The 22,578-nt window shown below is 34.8% G+C and overlaps 2 protein-coding genes and 1 pseudogene across 5 annotated transcripts in view; 1 reads left to right on the forward strand and 2 right to left on the reverse strand.

Moving 5' to 3' along the window:
• The window catches only part of TCF12 (transcription factor 12), a 386,352-nt gene that overhangs the window by 297,485 nt on the left and 66,289 nt on the right, over window positions 1-22,578 (reverse strand). The window lies entirely within an intron of this gene.
• On the forward strand, window positions 12,937-13,667 carry LOC103287458 (40S ribosomal protein S6-like; annotated as a pseudogene).
• The window catches only part of LOC114232030 (general transcription factor II-I repeat domain-containing protein 2-like), a 47,844-nt gene continuing 42,913 nt past the window's right edge, over window positions 17,648-22,578 (reverse strand). The window contains exon 2 of the mRNA XM_028147820.2: window positions 17,648-19,691. Coding sequence (XP_028003621.2) covers window positions 18,711-19,583 — 873 coding nt within the window. The 5' untranslated portion in view covers window positions 19,584-19,691 and the 3' untranslated portion in view covers window positions 17,648-18,710. The remainder of the gene's footprint in view (window positions 19,692-22,578) is intronic.

Here is a 22,578-nt window from a genome sequence, read left to right on the forward strand (position 1 = left end):
ACCACTGGTCTATGCTGATGGTACTAAGCTAAGTCCAGTAGAAAGCCAGCACAAACTCAAAGGCAGTCCCTTTTTATATTAAAGTGAAAACAGCCTTGGTTGGTTTGGCTCAGTGGATAGAGCATTGGCCTGAGGACCGAAGGGTCCCGGGTTCGATTCCAGTCAAGGGCACATGCCCAGGTTGTGGGCTCAATCCCCAGTAGGGGGCGTGCAGGAGGCAGCCAATCAATGATTCTCTCTCATCATTGATGTTTCTCTCTCTCCCTCTCTGAAATCAATAAAAATTTATTTAAAAAAATAAAAATAAATAAAGAGAAAACAATCCTAGGCATTTTCCACCTCCTAAAATCTTTTAAAAGCACCACTTGTGGCTCTACCTGAACCAGCTCTCAGACCCACAGCAATATGACTAAATAAATATGGGGTCACATGAACTGCCAGAAACGCTACTTTAAGAAATACAACATCAAGAACATCTGAGAACTTTTCATCCGGAAGAATGATTGTTAACCATCCTCTAAAAGAGGGTCTCCAAACTTTTAGAACTAGAATGACCATATCAGCACTATCCACAAACCCCAGGATCCAGGAGGTTCTTACTTGACCTAGGGCTGTATTTAAATAATTAGCAAATGAGGCAACAACTAAATTTCTTTACTTTTGACTTAAAGAGAAAAAATGACTTCCCTTATAAAAGAGATCAGTTTTGACCAACTATGAATTAAAAGCTTCTGCAAATGAAAGTGAATTGATTGTGTCTCTCCTTCCTCCAATTCTTTTGTCATGTCAGTATTAAGACCGACTTGCTTTAAAATTTTGTTTATAAAAAATTTTCTAAAGAATTTTCAATTTTTTACTGAGTTAGGTTGCATATCTTGTATTTAGGCCTCAGAGTTTACCAACTATGTTGTCTCCCATTACCCTACTTGTGCTTTCCCACCAGCAAATAAAATGAATGCTACCAATGTTCTCACTTGGGTCCAAGTTTTACACTTTGTATATTTCCTGGCCTTCATTTGTTGTTAAGGAGTTTATAAGGATGGGAGGGAAGCAGGAGGAACAATCAAGTAAAATGAATACTGCATGCAAAAGGAAATAAAATCAGATATACAAAGGAAAGATTTAGAACTTGCTACCACATCTATGTCAAATATAGTAAGTCCTCACTTAATGTTATCAATAGGTTCTTGGAACTACAGCAAAATGACGTATAACAAAACCAAGTTTACCAAAGGCTAATTGATATAAACAAGAATTAAGTTCCCATGGCATCTCAACAACATTATAAGGCAATGACGTTATTCGAGAATCCGCTGTATATGAGCCAGGCACGGATGAAAATGACATCTCCTTGGGACCTTGAACTTCATGTAGCACAGAACAAACCTGAGTTGAAAAATTTAGAGATGTCCTACAAGAGCTTGATTGATCTTTGGTTGTCTATAACCCTGATTTATGTTTTCCATATTTCTCTCTCTCCTCTCTCCTCTCTCTCTCTCTCTCTCTCTCTCCTCTCTCCTCTCTCTCTCTCTCTCTCTCTCTCTCGTCCCTCAGCAAATAAATCAATTTAATGCACTTATAACACCCAACAAAAGAAATATTCAATGAATTCTTTGTAATGTTGATATTAAAACTAGTGTTGCATACCAGAAATCCATCATCCTCATATTTGGCTATAAATCTACAGAATTCTCACTAAACAAGGATAATTGGTACTGGATTAAAAAAAAAAAAATCCACCAAATGAATCCATGTAAAAACAGGACCAAATTTTCATAGTAACTAGTGAAAAAAGATTTGCTTAGGACTTTAATTTCAAAATAAAATTATTTTAAAAAGATATCACAAAATTTAGGTCATTATTACGGCCATGTGCTAATTCTGAGGAGAATGAACAAAATTGGAGGGAGGTCATAATTTTAAATAATACTGTATAACAGCATCCTTCACTTCCTAGCTGACTTTCAGAACATTATCTAAACAAAAGTAATTTTTCAACAAAGGTTCCTCTTAATTCTATGACATCCAAATCACTTTTTCCTAAAGAACCGAGTCACTGGATCATTCTCTTGGCAAATTTCTCTTCTACAATTGTTAACTAATCTGTCTCTGTCACAACCTCACCCACATATGGCTTTGCATATGACTGAAACTGTTCTACAATGGCCCTTTTATGAACTTCATGACATACAGCACTTGTGCATTATCTACAATTTTTCTTTATGCTCTGTTTGTACTCTGTCACTAGAGAGGAAACAAGGTTTTGGCTCAACAGCCATGGCTAGACAGTCTAGCTGAGGGATATGTTTGAATGGAGACGATTTCATAGGTAAATACTCTTGGTCAAGAAAACGTTTGCTTCCTTATCCAACCTTTATCCATGGAGACCTAGGATTGTGAGCCCTTATATAATAAGGACTTAAATACAAAACTGATGACCAAGGGATTTAAGAAAACTGAAAATTAAACTTTCATTAATTGAGATTATCTGAAAAGAAGTTTAGTAAAATAATGTGACAGTTACCATACATACCATAAATAACATATTTTTAAAAATTAAAATATAATCAAAAATATTGTTTATAGGACTATTATTTTAGTTATATCACTTTCCCTGATAATTCAGAAGATGTATCTCAATCTGTCAGCACCTCAGACTTGTTTTTATGTTAGTTATTACACACACAAACCACAAAATTCTAGAACTGGAAAACACATTAGAGATGATGGGACACCACCTCCTCATTTTACAAAGGAAGAAACTTAGGCTCAGAAATGCAAACAGACTTGTTCAATATTGACAATTCATGGCAGAGCAAGGGAACTTAATGACTTTATAGAACATAACTACCTAGAAAAGAATTGACCGTAGTTATCCACTACCCTACAGAACACAATCATCAAGTTATTTCAACCCATGGAAAGTGGGGATTTAGTGAAAAGCTTAAAGGTTGGTTAAATTTCTCATATAAAATGACCTTAGAAAATGGGTTTTTCTTGTATAAGAATGATTTTTTCTAAGTTTTCTATTAACTAAGTAGTGGTATACTCTAGAAGTAGTACACTATTTTTATTTTTATTTGTTTTTAATTGATTTTCACAGAGAGAAGACGGTAGAGGAAGAGAAAGGAACATCCATGTGAAAAAGAAATTTCTCTTCTACAATTGTTAGAACCCCGGGGATAGAACCCCCAACCTGGACATGTGCCCTGATTGGGAAAAGAACTGGCAATCCTGCGGTGCATGGTACAACATTCAACCAACTGAGCCATACCAGCCACGGCAAAGAAGTACACTATTTTTAAATGGTGATCTCTCAAGGTCACCATAAATCCAATTCACAATCTAGAACTGAGCCTCTTTTCTCAGATGCAGTGTTCATGTTACCTGTTGGTTTTTCAGGTGTGAACATGATAAAGGATTAATTTGAATCAATAATTACCCACAAACTGCTAAGTATTATGTATAAGCAGTACAGCATAAGAGGATCCACAGACTATGCTTGCTTTATTTTACCTGGTTAAAGTTGAAGCTTTTATAGAGATACTGAATGAAAACTGAGTTTCCCTTTCGATTGACAGCTTGTCAGTCAAAAAAACAAACAAAAAACCTCTTAGGAACTTCTCTTAAATCAATCAGTTTTCTTTTCTGGTTGGGATATATCTGTGTATGACTTTAAAAATGACATGCTTGACTGGAAACTGTCTTTTGCTAATCAGAGTATTCTGTTCTGTGTCCAAAATATGCATGAAGGGGTCAACTAACTGTAGGCAATCAACATGGATGGATGTCTACTCAGAAATTTCAGATTTATGAATACAGAATATGTGGTAAGTGCATTCTATTTCTGTTTCAACAGACTTGACATGTTAAGTAATTTAAAAATTGTGATTGAATATGATTTTAAGGGTGCTCACTTAAGGAAGAAAAAAAGAATGTCATTTCTTTGAAGGCATATTCCCCTTTGTGCTCAGTTTTCAGGAGAGTGTAAACTAGAAGTGTTTGTTTTTCATGGGGAATGAAGAACATTTCCCACACCACTCGCATACACAAGACTTTCATCACCATGTATTTGCCTGTAGAGCCAGCTCCCAGATTTTCTCTCTTGGATCAATTGTGTAAGTCACATCGTGCTCTAGGTATGACTCCCTAATGTAGACAAAGAAAACTCTATACAAAAGGACTTGGGAAAGACACATGCTCCTCAACCTCAAAATATTCATATCCCAAGTTCAAGGCTCATTGGTCCTTCTCTTTCTAGAAATGGTTTCATGTTTTCCTTCAATCCAGTGGTTATAATATCTTTCATACCTTTACTTACTCTTTTATTCCTATGACTTTCCAGGGACAGCAGAAATCCTTCTATTCTATCTTTTCCCTTGAACTCTTAAGAAAAAGACAAGTCCCAGAACAAACCATGGAAGCAGGTTAAATTAAGAACAAGTCATTCAATATTATGTGCCTCTTAATATTATACATATAGCATCAATTACAAAGTTTTACTGACAAAATTTTAATGTTTCAGAAAAAGTGGGAGATAGTGGAATACATTAAATGACACTTCAAGGAAAATCAGAAAAATCCAGAATGTAACATATTCTACTGGGAAAAAAAAAAAAAAAAAAAAGGTTGTAAGGGAAACTTTTAAATCAAAAGAAACTGAAAATCAGAAAAAAAATTCATCTGCAAATAATATATTTTTTAATCCATGGAAAACATTTTTGGGACAATTCAGGAAATTGTAAATAGAAAATAGTGTTAGGGAAACTTCTGCTTAACGTTTTTTATGATGATAATGGTGATAGTTATGTAGGAGAATGACCATTTTTTGTGAAATGCTTACTGAAATATTGCATGTTTATAGTCAAAATCATAAAACCCAAAAACAATTACAATTGTGTGTTTCCTGGTCACTGGAGTATAAATAAAAGCATTAAAAGAATTACAGAAAAGGTAAAATTTATGAGTAGAAAAAATAAGGCTATGGAGACATATTAAATGTACACCTGCAAAAATAAAGCACTAAGGTAGAATTTTAATGGTGAAAAACTAAAATGAAGAAATAGAAGCCGAGCCTGGTCATGGTAAATATTACAGATATGATACTTCAGTGGAGAGAATAATGAGGCTAAATGTGCAGAACTAGAAGTCATTAATAAAGAGATATAGACAACAAAAACAAAACTAGACTCTAAAAAGTAGAGCTGAAAATAAGGTAAATCATCCCTTATTTACTCAAAGCAACAGCTTTTGGTTTCACTGATTTTTTGTTTTCAATTTCATAAATTCTGCTCTAACTTTTTCTTTTGATTGCTTAATTTGCTCTTCTTTTTCTAGTTCCCTACAGTCTTATATTACTGATTTAAGTATTTCTTTTAATATATGCATTCAATGATATAAATTTCTCTCTAAGCACTGTTTTTGCTGCATCCCACAAAATTTGAAACTGTGTTTTCCTTTTCATTTAATTCAAAAAAAATTTTAATTACTCTTGAGATTTCTTCTTAGACACATGTAAAATTTTAATAGGAGAGGTAAGAGCACACACCATTACCTTGTTCTCATTCATGAGAAAAAGCATTCAGTCACACAACATAAAGTATGATGTTAGTTGATTTTTTTGTAGGTTTGTTAACCATGTAGTATATTATTCTTTTTATGGATAGTGGGATTCAATTTGCTAATATTTTGTTGAGGATTTTTGCAACTATGTTCATGAGATATACTAGTTCATAGTTTTCTTTCATCCTTTCACTTTTTCTTCTGTCTTTGTCTAGTTTTGATATCAGTTTAATTCTAACTTCATAAAGAGGGTTGGGAAGTATTCCCTCCTCTTCTTTGTTTAGAAGAAATGGTAGAGACATAATGTTATATATTCTTTAAGTATTTGGTAGAATTCACCAGTAAATCATCTGTGTGTAGATATTTTTTAGTCGGTTTTTAACTATGAATTCAATTTCATTAATAGTTGTAAGACTTATCACCATAATCTTTTCCTTCTTGGGCAAGTTTAGGTAGTTGGTTAAGGAATTAATCCATTTCAATGAATTGGTCCATTTCACCTAATTTGTCAAATTTGTGCACATCAAGTTGTTTTTTAGTATTCCTATTGTTCTTTGGATTCCTGGGGGCGTCTGTAGTGATATCCTCTTCCATTACTGATACTGGTTCTATATGGCTTCTTTTCTCTTTCTTGTCAGTTTTGCTAGACATCAATTTTATTTATCTATGCAAAAAACTTTTCATTTTATTGATTTTTGCTTTTTTTTTTTTTTTTTGCTTTTTTTAAATTGATTTCTCATATTATCTGGAACTTATTTTGTTTTCTTTTGCACAAGGTAATGGTGTGTGCTCTTAACTCTCCTATTGAAATTTTACATGTGTCCAAGAAGAAATCTCAACAGTAATTTAAAAAATTTTTTGAACTAAAAATTTTTGAGATGGAAACATAGATTACTAATTTGGAATCTTTTTTCCTAATGTAATTAATGCAATCAGTTTTCTTGTAAACACTGCCTGGGCTGTAAATTTTGATGTTATATTTTCATTTTGTTTAGTTCAAAATATATTTTAATTTTCCCTGAGACTTCTTCTTTTACCCAATATATTATTTAGAAGTCTGCTATTTAATTTCCAAAAAAGCTTAGATTTTCCTTTTATCCTCTGTTATTGATTTCTTGTTAATTTTTATTATATTCTGAGAACATGCTTTGAGTTCAATTTTTTTTAACTTGTTAAGATTTATATAATGACTAAGATATGTTATATTTGGGTAACATGTACTTGAAAAGAATATATATCTGCTGTTGCTGTGTAAAGTATTCTATAAACATAAGTTAAATCTAAGTGGTAGATAGTGTTGTTCAGGCACTCTGTACCCTTGGTGATTTCTGTCTGGTAGTTCTATCTATTCCTAAAAAAGGACTATTGGAGTTCTGTCAAATTTTGCTTCATGTATTTTTAATTTCTGTTGTTAGGTATGCACACATTTAGAATATTTTTATCAATATGTAATGGTCCTCTTTATCCTATATAATTATCTCTGCTATGGAGTCTACTTTGTTTGCTATTAATATAACCACTACAGTTTTCTTTTTATTGGTTTTTGTACAATATTTTATTCTTTCCCTTGACTTTTAACCTATGTTATTACATTTGAACTAAATTTCTAACAGACAGTATACAATGGGGTCATTTACTTATGCACTCTGACAATCTCTTTTAATTGATGTTTACAGCATTTAAAAGTTTAATGTAAATATTGGTGGGTAAGAATTTACATGTGCCATTTTATTTGTTTTCTGCTTCTCCCATTTGTTTTCCTTTTTCTACCTTCTTTGGGGTTGAGTATTTTTTAATGGTCCACTTTAATTATCTAACATGTCAATGTAATTCTAACTTATCTATTTTATAAGTAGTGATTCTAGGGAATATTACATTCATACTTAACTTTTTAATCTAGTTAGCATTAGTATTTTACAACTTCAAGTGGACCATAGATGTCATATATTGTACCTCATCCACTGAAAACCCCATCAGACAATGTTATGGTATTTGCTTTCAACTGTCAAATATATTTTGAAGAACTCAATAATCTATGATATTTATGCAAATATTTACCATTTCTGTTCATCTTCTTTCCATTCCTGATATCCAAGTTTCCTTGTGGTATCATTTCTCCTTCGGTCTTAAAAACATTCTTAAGCAAATGCTTTGATCTTTTGGCAAATGAATACTCTTAGTTTTCCTTTATCTGAATATGTCCTTATATTACTCTCATCACTAAAAAATATTTTTCCTGGTTATATACAATTCTTTTCTTTCAGCACTTTAAGAATGTTTTGCCTTTCTTCCCACCTCAATGGTTTCTGATAAGAAATTCTCTATCGTTCAAGTCATTGTCCCTGTATAGGTAATGCCATTTTTCTCTGGGTCCTTTCGATATTTTTTTGTTTTTATTTTTCCAATTCATTATGACATGTCTGGGTATGAATTTCTTTCCATTTACCCTATTTCATGTTCTCTGAATCTGTATATATACATCTTTCACTAAATTTGTGATGTTTCGAGCCATTATTTCTTCAAATAGTTTTTAGCACCACAGCCTTTTCCAAAATATCTCTAAATGTCCAACATTTTGTTATTTTCCCATAATTCCTGAGGCTCTGTACAATTTTTAAAAATTTGTCTCCCCTTTGTTATTGAGTTATCCAGAGAGTTTTTTTCCACTTATTGTATTTTTCAGTTCTAATAATACCCTACCTTTCTTATATCTTCTCTTTTTCTGCTAAGACTTTCTACTTTTTCATCTATTTCACGAGTATTCACAACTACTTGCTGTAACATTTATATTGCAGCTATTATAAAGTTTCTATAATATCCCAACATCTGCATCATGATGATATGGTATGTTTGATCGTCTCTTTTTATGTGAATTCAAATTTTCCTGGTTCTTCATATGCTGTATACTTTTTTATTACAATCTAGACATTTTAAATATTATGTTTGAAACTCTGGCTCTTGTTTAAATCCTGTGGATAATGTTATATTATTTTTTTGCTTTAACAGGTGATCAATATGGTATGGTTAGGTTAGGGCCACAGGTATCAACATAGCTTCTGTGGGCACAGTTCCATTACCAGTTCAACTTTCAAAGCCTCTGCCATTTTATCTCAATCTGTCCCACATTGTATCATCCAATAATCAGTCTAGAACTTGGGCAATAATTTATTTCCATGTATGTATAGCTCAGAGGCAAACCCATGAATTCATAACCAACTTTATAGTACTGTTTTACCAAATCACTCCTGCTACAGATATCAGTATTTTTCAATTCCCTGTGGGATCCCTTTTCCTTTCTTCAGTCAGAATGCTGGGGCTTTAGGTTATCTGCTTGATCACATGCCTCTACTATTATACCTGCTCTGGGGTCACACAGGGAAAGGACAGGGGATGGGGGAGAAATGGAAGTTTGTCAGTTGGAAAGGAAAGTTCCCATCCCTAATTTGGCTACAGGCTACTGCTGCAGTCCCTGCTGCCACTACCAAGGAATTACGTGGGACTATGGCATGAGAGAACAGAGTAAAGAAAACAAGAAGAATTTCCACATTCACACTGTGTTAGGAGTTACCTTTCCCACTCCTTAAGCCAGAACTAGTGGGCTTCTTTTAGAGCTCTCTTTGTCTATACCTAAGTGCTCACTTGTAGCCATCAGACTATTAGTTCAGGTTCAGGGATCCTGGAAGGAAAAAAACTGGTAATCTCACAGTCGATATGATGATACTTTGGACTCTAGTATTTTTTCCAAGCCACCTATTATTATTCTTTAGAGTCCTCAAATAGCTGTTCCATCCATTTTGTCCAGGTTTTATACATGCATTTAGTGGACGAAATAGAGTGTGTGTGCTTAATCTATCTGAAAATGAAACCATACACAAAATTCTATTCTCCAATAATTCTCATTAACACATGGATGCCTCAAATATAATTATCAGAATATATTATTCATCTAAAATAAGAAAATGAGTCATATGAGTTCTCCTTCCATTTACAAAAAAAAAGTGCTATTCACATAATAACTAACTCATAGAAAGACAGCCATGATATTAAGAAAAGCTGATCATGTTTTGGCTAAAGAGCTTTTATGATTATATACTATCACTGCAAAGCCCTCAAAATTTTATAGTGCACTATCAGAAAAAAAAGGGACTCTGCTTAAGACACAGATAAATGGAAAGGTATCCAGTGTTCATGGATTAGAATAATTAATATTGTTAAAATATCCATACTACCCAAATCATCTACAGATTCAATGAAATCCCTATCAAGATTCCAATGGGCTTTTTTTTTTTTACAGAAGTAGGAAAAAAATTCTAAAATTGATATGGAATCACAAAAGTCCAAAATAGTTACAAATCTTATATCTGATATCCAGATATAATATCCAAAATATATGAACAATTCATACAACTCAACAGCAGAAAAACAAATAATCCAATTAAAAATTGGATCAAGGACCTGGACAGACATTTTTCCAAAGATATTCAAATGGTGCACAGTATGTAAAGAGGTATTTAACATCATTAATCATTAGGGAAATAAAAAACAAAACCACAATGACTCATTCCAGCTACATTGGTTATCTTCCAAAAGACAAAAGATAAACACTGGTGAGTATATGAAAGGAACCCTTGTGCATTCTTGGTAGGACTGTAAATTCATACAGCCACTGTGGAAAACAGCGTGGAAGTGCTCACAATATTAAAAATAGAACTACCATATGATCCAATAATTTCATTTCTGGGTATATACCCAAAGGAAACAAAGTCACTATGTAAAGAGACATCTGTATCCCCCATGTTCACTGCAGTCTTATTTACAATAGCCAACATATGGAAAAAACCTAAGTGTTCACCAACAAATAAATGGATAAAGAAAATGTGGTGTATATACACAACAGAATACTATTTGGCAATAAAAAAAGAAGGAAGGAAATCCTGCCATTTGTGACAACATGGATGGACACTGAGGGCCTTATGCTAAGTAAAATTAAGTCAGAGAACAACAAACACTATTGGATATCACTTATATGTGGAGTCTAAAAACAAAACAAAACTCACAGAAAAAAATATCAAATCTGTGTTTACCAGAAACAGGATGGAAAGAGGAGAAATACGATGAAGGTGGTCAAAACACATCAACTTACAGTTAAAGATAAGTAAGTACTGGGGATGTAACATATAGCATGATAACTGCAGTTAACACTGCTGTAAGGTACACTTGAAAGTTGCTAAGAGAGAAGTTCTCATTATAAGAAAAAAAACATTTTTAAATTTTTTTACCTATATGAGATAATGGATGTTAACTTACTACGGTAATCATTTCATAATATATGTAAGTTAAGTTATTACACCATGTATCTTATACAGTGCTGTTTATCAGCTCTATCTCAATAAAGCTGAAAGGAAAAATTTTAAATGATACATCTGGTATGTTATTAAAAACAAACTATATTTAATTATAAAATTATTAAAATAATTAAAATGATAAAAATATAATATGGTATTTGTAATTAGATCTAAATGATACAGTTCATCCAACTTTATGTCTGAATATGAAACCTTTACTATTTTGAGGGAAAGTGATCAAAATAACATTTTAAAACAAATAAAAAAAGGACTTGCTTTCTCACTCTTTATGAAAATCACAATGACACGATGGCCACATCACAAGGTATTTATGTGGGTGATCCATTTATAGGTTTGAATTAAGTAAGTTAAGACATTATAATGTAGTAATTAGAATTACACGGAAGATAACATAAGGTCACAAATTTAATCCCTTTCTATGCAAGTTCAATATTCAGCTTTTTCCTATGCCCCTAGATTTGGTCAACCATTATATCACCATCCAAGGAAATGTTAAGAATCACCATCCAAGGAAATGTTAAGTGACTTTCAGTAGTAAATTCAAATTAAAATCATTAAGGACATTTTCTTTCAAAAGGGTGATTTTTAAACTCTTTCAAACTCTGGGACTAAGAAATACAAGTTTTAAAATTTAGGTTTAAAACAAGAACAAAATAAAGATCAAAAGAATATGACAACAAAATTTAAGGGTGTTGGGATTTGAGAAAGGCTTACAGTTTAAGGAGATCAATTTTTAAGAAAATCTAAGGAATCACACAACAAAGGTGTTTGTCTCCATAATAAACTAAAAACTTCTTCATTGACTTGTTTTAATCAACTTTTTCTATACTCTGAATGTTATAAGACAACCCTTGTACAATGTCAGTCAATAATGATAAATAAAAAGGGCACTATAATACAATTATTTATTTATATGAGTCAACTTCGTAGTTCTAACAAGAGCATATAAAAAAATAAGGTACAAAAATTAGTTCTTTTCATTTCTTTAAAAAATACCGAATGCTTTGCCATGACAAACTATTAACCCTAAATGTCTTAAATTTTCAGGCCATCATCATTCAAGCAGTAGGCTAAAAGACATTTTTCATAATGCATACTAATGAGATCTTCCTCCAAACTTCATTTAAATAGACCCACACTTTACTTGTTAACCAATTATAAAGTTTGAATTAAGTAAGTTAAGACATTATAATGTAGTAATTAGAATTACACGGAAGATAACATAAGGTCACAAATTTAATCCCTTTCTATGCAAGTTCAATATTCAGCTTTTTCCTATGCCCCTAGATTTGGTCAACCATTATATCTTGTTGGACAGCAGTCACTGGATGGGAAGAGAGAGTTCATGAGGAAAGAGGAGAGAAAAAAGGCAAAGGAATCAGAGAAGAATGGGCCCATGCAAAACCTTTACCATTAGGGAAAAACAACTTAGTGAGATAATGGGTCAGGAATATCACCTTTCATTCCATGTACTAGTCCCATATAAGGGGACTGGGAAATTAATGCAAAAACCTGAGAATTTATTTAACTTATCTGAAGTGTGACATGGAAATTTTAATTTAGGAGTTCTGGTCAAATTTGTTAAGAAATTCTTAAAAGTTCAGCAGTATTCCAAAACATACCCCAAGAACAGACTGGCCCATTAAAAACACATACTATCTCGGTTCTTAATTCTGCAGGAAGAATGCTACAGGCCAACAGATATATAGAGCAGTATTAATAACAGCAAATATGCCCATGTTGAAAACTAATTATCACCCCTCCCTTATTAAAATAAGTATTTCTAGTATTACAGGCAACACAAGCCGTAAAATGCAATCTAGAATTTACCGCTCAAATGCATGTTTCCAATATTTTTAAATTGCTGATTAGGAGGGCAATGAAAAATACAAGCACCATGTCCCTCTAAATGTTCCTGTGAAGTACAAGCACCATAAAGGAAAATCATCTTAAGAAAGAACTTTGTGCTCTTTTTTGTGGCATCTTAGAGGTGGTCAGCTGCTTCAGGATGAAGCTGAACATCTCTTTCCCAGCCAGCGGCTGCCAGAAACTCACTGAAGTGGAGGATAAGCGCAAACTTCGTACCTAGTATGAGAAGCGTATGGCCACAGTGTGCTGCTGAAGCTCTGGCTGAAGAACTGAATCAGTGGTCCGGAAAGACAAACAAGGTTTCCCCATTAAGCAGGGTGTCTTGACCCATGACCATGTCTGCCTGCTGTGGAGTAAGGAGCATTCCTGTTATAGACCAAGGAGGACTGGAGAGAGAAAGCGCAAATACGTTTGAGGTAGCACTGTGGAAGCCAATCTTAGTGTTCTCAACTTGGTCATTGTAAAAAAAGGGGAGAAAGATATTCCTGGTCTCACTGATACTACTATGCCTCATCGCTTGGGTCCCAAAAGAGCTAGCAGAATCCACAAACTTTTCACTATCTCTAAAGAAGATGCTATCTGCCAATATGCTGTGACAAAGCCCCTAAACAAAGAAGGTAAGAAACCTAGGACTAAAGCACCCAAGATTCAGCATCTTGTTTCTCCATGTGTTCTGCAACACAAACGTCAGCATATTGCTCTGAAGAAACAACGTGCTAAGAAAAATAAGGAAGAGGCTACAGAATATGCTAAATTTTTGGCTAAGAAAATGAAGGAGGCCAAAGAAAGACAGCAGGAACAGATTGCCAAGAGATGTAGGCTGCCCTCTCTAGAACTTGTACCTTTAAGTCTGAGTCTAGTAAAAAATGAGATTTATTATGAGTAACAATAAATAAGAACAAACATTTTTTTAAAAGACAGAATCTAGACCCACCATCAACAAAATGAAAAGGGAGTCCACTGCATGGGAGAACATATTAGGCTATGATAAACCTAATAAGGGGTTAATTTCCAAACTATTTAAGGAATTCATACAACTTACAAAAGGAAGACAAACAATCTAATTAAAAAATGAGCAAAGGACTTAAATAGACATTTCTCCAAAGTAGACATACAGAAGACCAAGAGACATATGAAAAAATACTCAAAGTCACTAACCATCAGAGAGATGCAAATTAAAATGACAATGAGGTACCACCTCACACCTGTCAGAATGGCTACCATCAACAAACGACAAGTGCTGGTGAGGATGTGGAGACAAGGGAACCCTAGTACATTGTTAGTGGGAATGCAGACTGGTACAGCCACTATGGAAAACAGTATGGAGTTTCCTCAAAAAACTAAAAATGGAACTGCCATTTGACCCAGTGATCCCATTTCTAGGAATATATCCTAAGAAACCCAAAATTCTAATCAGAAAGAATATATGCACCCTTATGTTCATAGCAGCACAATTTACAATAGCTAAGATCTGGAATCAGCCCAAGTGCCCATCAGTAGATGAGTGGATAAAAAAGCTGTGGTATTTTTACACCATGGAATACTATGCAGCTGTAAAAAAGAAAGATCTCTTACTTTCTGAGACAGCATAGAGTGACCTAGAGAGTATTATGCTAAGTCCGTGGTCGGCAAACTGCGGCTTGCGAGCCACATGCGGCTCTTTGGCCCCTTGAGTGTGGCTCTTCCACAAAATACCACGGCCTGGGTGAGTCTATTTTGAAGAAGTGGCATTAGAAGAAGTTTAAAAAATTTGGCTCTCAAAAGAAATTTCAATTGTTGTACTGTTGATATTTGGCTCTGTTGACTAATGAGTTTGCCGACCACTGTGCTAAGTGAAGTAAGCCAGTTAGAGAAAAATAAGTATCATATGATCTCACTCATATGTGGAATCTAATGAACAAATAAACCAATAAACAAAATAGATCCAGAGCCATAGAAGCATGAATCAGACTGACAAATCTCAGAGGGAAGGGACTTATATGCATATATGCATAGCCCATGAACACAGACAATAGTGGGGTGAAGGCCTGGGAGGGGCAGATGTAAGGTGGAGGGGGGTCAATTGGAAAAAAGAAGGGGACGACTGTAACACTTTCACCAATAAAGATAAATTTAAAAAGACAGAACTTAGTTTGAATCAAGTTTTCAAATATAATTGCCCAATAACTATACATAACTTAGTAAATCTCTCCCCTAAAAAAGAAGGCAGAACACTTTGGCTTTTGTGTCATACCATTAGGAATATAGTTTAAAATAACAACATGAAATCTTATTTTAAATCTACTGTTCTGCTGGAAACACATTTCCTTTCACTGAAGACATCACAAAGAGCAACAAACACACAAGAGTTAACTGGAAAAGCTTTGCATGTTATGTACAAATGGGAACTGTAATATCTACACACATGCAAAAAAAACTATCTACACTAATAAAAGAGAAACATGCAAATTGATTGTCACTTCACTACACCCACCAGCCAATCAGGAGTGAGTATGCAAATTAAGATGACGGCCCTGCCCCCAGCTGCTCAGGCCTCTGGGCAGCACACGGTGGGGCGGGAAGCCTGCTATGAGGGGGAGGGCAGGGGGAGCTACAGGAGCAGCGCTCCTCCCGAAGAGAAGACTGAAGGCAGTGCAGAGGGAAGGCCTGGGTCCCAGGTGCCGGAGGAAAACCGGTGCTGGCAGCCAGGGGAAGGAAGGCCTATTGCACAAATCTCTTCGTGCAATGGGCCTCTAGTAATTAATAATAAGCAGTATCATTGTAATACCAAAGCTACAGCAATTTTTCCCTGCTGGATACATTTTAAGACATAATTTTTAATCCTAAAACAAGAAAAAGTGTGTTTGGACATTTATTTTCAGCTACTTTATCTTTTCTATCTTTACTCATTTACACCCATCCTATATAATAAAAGCCTACTATGCAAAGTGTCCGGTCATCCGGTGACTAGTCAACTGTTCAACCAATCAAAGCATAATATGCTAATGATATGCTAAGGCCACTCAACCGCTAGCTATGACGTGCACTGACTGACCACCAGGGGGCAGACAGTCAACCGGTCAACCAGTTGCTATGAAGTGCACGACCACCAAGGGGCAGACGCTCCAACTGGTAGGTTAGCTTGCTGCTGGGGTCCGGCCAATCGGGATTGAGCGAGATGGGCCGGACATACCCTGGAACCCTCCTGCATCCCTCCCCGGCCAGCAGGCCCCAATCGGGACTGGGCGAGATGGGGCCAGACACACCCTGGAGCCCTCCCGCGGTCCCTTCCTGGCCCTGATCATGCACCAGGGGGGTCCCTCAGCCTGGCCTGTGCCCTCTCGCAATCCAGGACCTCTCGGGAGATGTCAGAAAACAGGTTTGGGCCCAATCCCTCAGGCCACTCACCTCGGGAGGGTGCCAGATGCAGGGTTCAAGACTGGCAAGTGCTGCTATGGTGGCACGAGCCTCTCCCGATCAGGACTGATTGGGCGTGAGCCCACAGCAGACGCAATGGGGCCGGGATGAGCGGGAGCCACAGGTAGGAGCTACAGGTGGCACTGGACTCCGGGTTTCGGCCCGATCCCTGCAGGCCACCCCGAGGGACCCCACCCATGCACAATTTGTGCACCAGGCCTCTAGTATATAATAATAAACTGTATGATACTTAGTGCCATCTCTGAAGTTAAAAAAAAATAACACTGAAAAGGGAATACAGCCAGGTCAAGGAAAACTAGATATGGCAGGGCAGCCTTGACATTTCAAGGCTAAGTAACACTTAGATGGATCTAACATCTCCTACACAGTACCTTCTCTCCTAGACATCAGGCCCAAGTATGGCATGTTCCTGTTCTCTGTAAAGGCTGAATTATGTTCACTACTAAGCTCAGTACCATAATTTACTAAGTCAAGGTCAGCCCTCTCTCTAAGAGCCAGCAAACTGATTCCTGCAGCAATAACACTGGAATTATAATCTGGGTCCTTGGGTTTTAATACACAGGCTAGTTCAGTGCTTGTGAGGTAGCAGTGTCAAGAATTGTTAAAAAAAAAAAATTCAGACACATGCAACACACATACCCACACTCATTGCGAAAAATATATATATAAAAAAAAATACAAGCAAATAATCTTCTAAAGCAGAGGTTAGCAAACTATAGCCAGCTGTCTGGTTTTTATTAAGTTAGGAAGTATTTTAAAATTTTTAATGGTTACAGTTTAAATGGTTATGAGAAACTATGTTATATCCTGAATTTTGCCTGTTGGCCTGGAAAGCCTAAAATATTTCACTGTCTGCTCCTTTCAGAAAGTCTGACTTCTTTGCTAAAGCAAAAAGTATGCTCCCCTGTAAGTTTTAGCTCTAGCATGTAAATATGTTCATAAGGAACAATCAATATTTAAAGTTAAAATCTAATACATTACAGAAGCGGTAATATCAACTTAAACATTGGTATAAACCAGTGGTCGGCAAATTCATTAGTCAACAGAGCCAAATATCAACAGTACAACGATTGAAATTTCTTTTGAGAGCCAAATTTTTTAAACTTAAAACTATATAGGTAGGTACATTGTTATTAACGTAATTAGGGTACTCCTAAGCTGGCCTTTGCTAAAAACGTCCTCAATTTGACTGAGGTACTTTCGTTGAGGTCGACCCCTTCCAACTCTCCCATCCACACTGGTCTTGTATACTTGTTTCGTCTATCTCCTTTCATTCAACCTCTCTATATGTCCAAACCATCTCAACATACCTTTCTCAATCCTCGACACTACCTCTTCTTTCACTCCACAATGTTCCTAAAATTAACTTAATAAACTTTACTTAAAGTTTTAAGTCTTAGTTAAACTATAGGTACGTTGAATAAAACTTGATATCATACTTAATAACGATATTATTTATTGATAAAATTAAATTCCTTACAATTTACCTTACAATATTCATAAAATTAAATCATGACAATGACTGACAAACACTAATGTGAACAATGGCCTTGCATCTCCTTGGAAAGTTGGGTAAGTCAGGTTTGTATGTTGTTGTTTTTAATTTTAGGCACGATTCCAGGTTCTCATCAATAAGACGACTTCTCAATTTACTCTTGATAAGGTTCATGCTTGAAAATGATTGTTCGAATAAATATGTAGACCCGAATAAGGAAAGAACAGCAAACGCTAGTTTTTCCAGTTGATTATATGAGTCAGGAATACTATTCCAGGTGTTAAAAATCAACATATCTTCCTTCTCCAGGTCTTTCAAAGCAGACCACTTGTGCTGTGAACTAAGTTCACATTTGTTTTTCTCCAATATTTCTATATCAGCACAAAGATGTTCAAATTTTGAGCTCCACAATTCTTTGTTTTTTAAATCCAGCAATTGCATTTCAAAGTTGCCAATGTCAATATTAAAGGGAGAAAAATTTAATTCTGTTACAGTAGCATTAAGAGATTTTTTAACAAAGGCTAACGTAGCTTTGCTGTTTCTGAATTCCTGAAACCTGTTGAGAAAAGCTTCCCTCATATTTAAAAGTGTTGTTTTGACATAGCAAATGTCAATATCAGAATTATTTTCTTGGCGATGTTTCAACAGGCTTGGAAAGTGAATCAAAGTTTCTCTTTCAAAATCTTGAGCAAAAAGAGATAATTTGTTTTCGAGTGAAATAACTTCTTCTAACATCGAAAAAATTGTGTTTCCTTTCCCCTGCCGTTTACGATTAAGCTGATTTACATGAGTCGTAACGTCTACCATGAAATAAAATTTTGGATCCACTGATCATTCGTTAGTTCTGGATAGTGAACACCCTTCTCAAGGAGAAATGCTTTAATTTATGTTAATAAGGAAGCAAAACGTTTCAAAACGTTTCCTCTTGATAACCAACGTACCTTGTTATGCAGCAGAAGATCTGCGTACTCACTCTCCATTTCAACTAAAAATTCTTTAAATTAGTGATGATTAAGAGCTTTAGCTATAATGGAGCTGATAATGTTAATCACCAATTCCATAACTTTGCAAATTTCTTCTGGAAATGTCTGAGCACAAAGCGCTTCTTGATGAATGATGCAATGGTAAGTAAGTATCTCGTGATTAATTTTTTCTTTCAAAATAGCAACAAACCCGTTTCTTACGCCGGTCATACTTTTTGCCCGATCTGTTGAAATTGAGACAATTTTATCGAGTGGAATATGATGTTTTTCAATGCACTCAATTACAGCATTTGCTATATCCTCTCCACGTGTTTGACCTTTGAATGGCAATAATCCTAAAAGTTCTTCTTTAGGACCTGTAGATGCAATAAATCGTACAAAAAGTGAAACTTGCGTTGTATCATTTATGTCACAAGACTCGTCAACTGCTATTGATAAAGCTGAAACCAATTTAAGATCTTCGACTTGCTGGTCGGTTATATTCAAAGACATTTTGACGATTCTGTCTTTCACTGTTTTAGCAGACAATGGTAACTCTTTAATTTTTTTTAGAATATCTGCTTTGTTCTTAAAATCCCAAAATAGCTCTTCAGATGCGTTTATAAAACAACTTTTTATGTATTCACCGTCTGTATATGGTTTTCCTCGCTTAGCAATCTCTTGACTAACCACAAAACTTGCAATATTAACATTGTTGGAAGATTGCATCCAGTAATTAAATACAGAACTTGATTTTTCTTGACTCTTCCGAAGTTCCTCAACTGCTTTCTTCCTTGCATCACCGACGGGATATTTAGTACTAAATGACATGTGTTTAGTTGTAAAGTGTCTCTCCAAATTTGATTTCTTGTTATGCGCCAATTTTTCAAATAAGACAGGTCGGAAGGCCATTTAAGTTTTGAATAAACGCGCAAGTCTCGGTCCATTCAACTTTAAATTCACCGTTTTCATCTTCTGTTTTTCTTTGCTTCTTCTTTGTAGCCATGTCAAACAGGGCACCTAAAAAAAAGTTTCATTTTATAATAATAAAGCCACCAACACAAAATAATTACAATTCTTAAATTGATGACAAAAATACCTGTAGGATTTGCAGCTCGTTGGAAAAATACAGGTAACTTTATGCTTCGAGTAGGTCCTTTAGTCACCCGTGCGCGATTTGCAGACGCGACTAGCACTAACCACTGCACAATGAGACTGCTGACTGACTGGCTCACTCAACTCGTGCATGAATCGCGCGCGCCTCCCCCGCGCTGCATATCCCGCGGCCCGCCTGCGCTGTGTCTCTGCTCACCCGACCGACCGACCGACCGACCGACACCCCCCTTCTTCTAACACCACTTCTTCAAAATAAGACTCGCCCAGGCCAAAAACTGACTTCTGCGCATGGGCCACGAAGTTTCAATCGCACTGCACGTGCGCACCCGCACATGGTATTTTGTGGAAGAGCCACACTCAAGGGGCCAAAGAGCCGCATGTGGCTCGCGAGCCGCAGTTTGCCGACCACTGGTATAAACAAACATGATATACACATGGAAAAAGGCAGGACGGAGATCAACATAAAAATATATATCTAACTTACCTTGGTAAACTGCATTTTCACTTTTTTTTTTCTGTACTTTTCCAATCTTAAGTGAGCATATCATTGTTATGATCAGGATATAGTACTAGAATATTATAGCGCAAATTTTTAAGAAAATAGAGACCAAAAAATTTTTGTGACTTGAATTGAAGTTATGTAGTTACTTACATACAGGTTCAGTAACACTTTGGTATTTGCCATTATCTTTAAATCAAACTGTTAAGAATTAAAATAGTACATTTACATTCTTTCACATACATAAAAAAAAGAAGGCCCTGTTTCATCAGAAGTCAGAGTTGTCGATCTGAACTCTCAAGGTCACTACTTTGGAAGTAACTTTTAGGCACACTGCAAGATACTTCATATAATCTGAAGTTTAATTCAAATATTATCTCCTACATTCATGTTAGCTTCAATATTTTTCAAAACATAGTAAAAAATGTGACTAAAACCCTAAATATATTCTATGCATATTCCATATACACTATATAACCATAGCATTAACATCTGAAGTCATACTGGGCAATACAAGTTCTTATTAACTAAACAGTTCAAACAAAAACATATTTTTTACTGATAGAAAATAAAATGCTACTATTAAAAAATCAGACAACTGTTCTGCTAACACTAAAGTACAAACAATGAAACAATCATGATTGTTTTCATAAATAGTATTTTAATTTTCTTGTTCAATAATTATTGCTTGGCTGTTGTTTTGAAGCCCACTATTAACTGTAAACATACGACAGCATACTAACATACATGATACATGATATATCATTATGACCAATTTAACTCTAACTTGATAAATGAGAGGTTTACTTTGAATGGTTAAAAGGCATTTTAAAGTCACATCTTCTCTGTTTTCTGAAACAAAAACCAGTCTTTGCTTTATAGTTTATTTCCTGAGTTTATCTTGAAAATGCATGTAAGTTTTATTTCTGAATTATGTTAAAGTCCAAATTTATTTCTCCCAAACCACAAATTTAAATTAGAATACCACTTATCAGCTTTTCTTTCCAAGTGTCACTCATATTTCTGTTCCCTTTATAGCACAATGTTAACTGGTAAAGAATTTAATATCATTAAAATATTAAACTGCAGACTTTTAAAAAGTAAAAACTATTGGTCATATCATGTATCAAAACTACTGAAAGTAACAAAGATCCCATAGCTAGTTAACACTGACTAGAGTCTTAACTTTGCTTAAAATAGCAGTGATAAGAGTTTTTCTACTCTCCCTCTTCTCTTGATGATAGAAGCAAGCACTGAGAGAGAACCTTAAAACATTTATTCACAGGGCAAAAACCACAATCCAGAGCCCTATTAGTAACAATTTAAAGGCAAAGGCTTCATCTCACTACTGCATTTTGCAAGAAGACATCAAAATTCAAGAATTGGCCTTAGCCTCAAAAACTTATCTTACTTATGTAGACTAACATTACAAATACAGATTCTATTGTCAAGGATAGTTAAATATCCTCCAAAAATCCAACCATGAGCTACTTCTTTTAACAGAAAACAGATTTTGAAGACTTTTTGTTTCATCTGAAATGTCTATCCTGTTAAGTACTATATACAAACAAATTTTGTCAGAATTATATTAATTAGCATATATTGTAGATTAACATCTCTTACAGATGTACAAAACAGAGACAATTGTCACTCTAGGATGAAGTTTCCCTTTTTAAAAAAAAAAGAACTGCATACATATATTTAGTAAAGCAAGTAAAAAAAAGAGACCCTTTGTATATAAGGATATACAAAATAACTCAGTTCTATAGTCAACAGCCTCTTTTTAAAACTTTTGAAATTAATTTACTCTAAAAGATAGGCAGGAATTCAATAGGTTATAAAATTGCTAGGAGATTTCTATTTCTGGTTTCTGCCATAATAAATACTAGGGGTTTAAGCTTAGCTGCTTTTTTTTACTTAAAAAGATTTTTTTCCACAGTCAGCAACTTACAACAGGACATACTGTAATACCAAAATGGAAACTACTTAATCAACATTTCCTCATGGAAACACATATCACACATAACAGTCTGTAAGGGTAAAGTTTTATTTCAAAAAGTAGCATTTATATTTTATTTAGCAACACAAGCTCAATTTTTTTTTCTGGTTCTGTCAACATGTTTGGTTAATTTAAGTCAACATTAATAATACACACAAAAAAACTGAAATGTAAGCAATAATATAAGGCAATTTGTTTATAAGTTTGAGTAAGACCACGCTTTCATATTTTTAGAACATAGGTCACAGGTTTTCAAGTCCTATAAAATAAATATGATCCTTTCCTCATGCTAT

The sequence above is a fragment of the Eptesicus fuscus genome, chromosome 5 (genome assembly GCF_027574615.1).
Source record: "Eptesicus fuscus isolate TK198812 chromosome 5, DD_ASM_mEF_20220401, whole genome shotgun sequence".
NCBI lineage: Eukaryota > Metazoa > Chordata > Mammalia > Chiroptera > Vespertilionidae > Eptesicus > Eptesicus fuscus.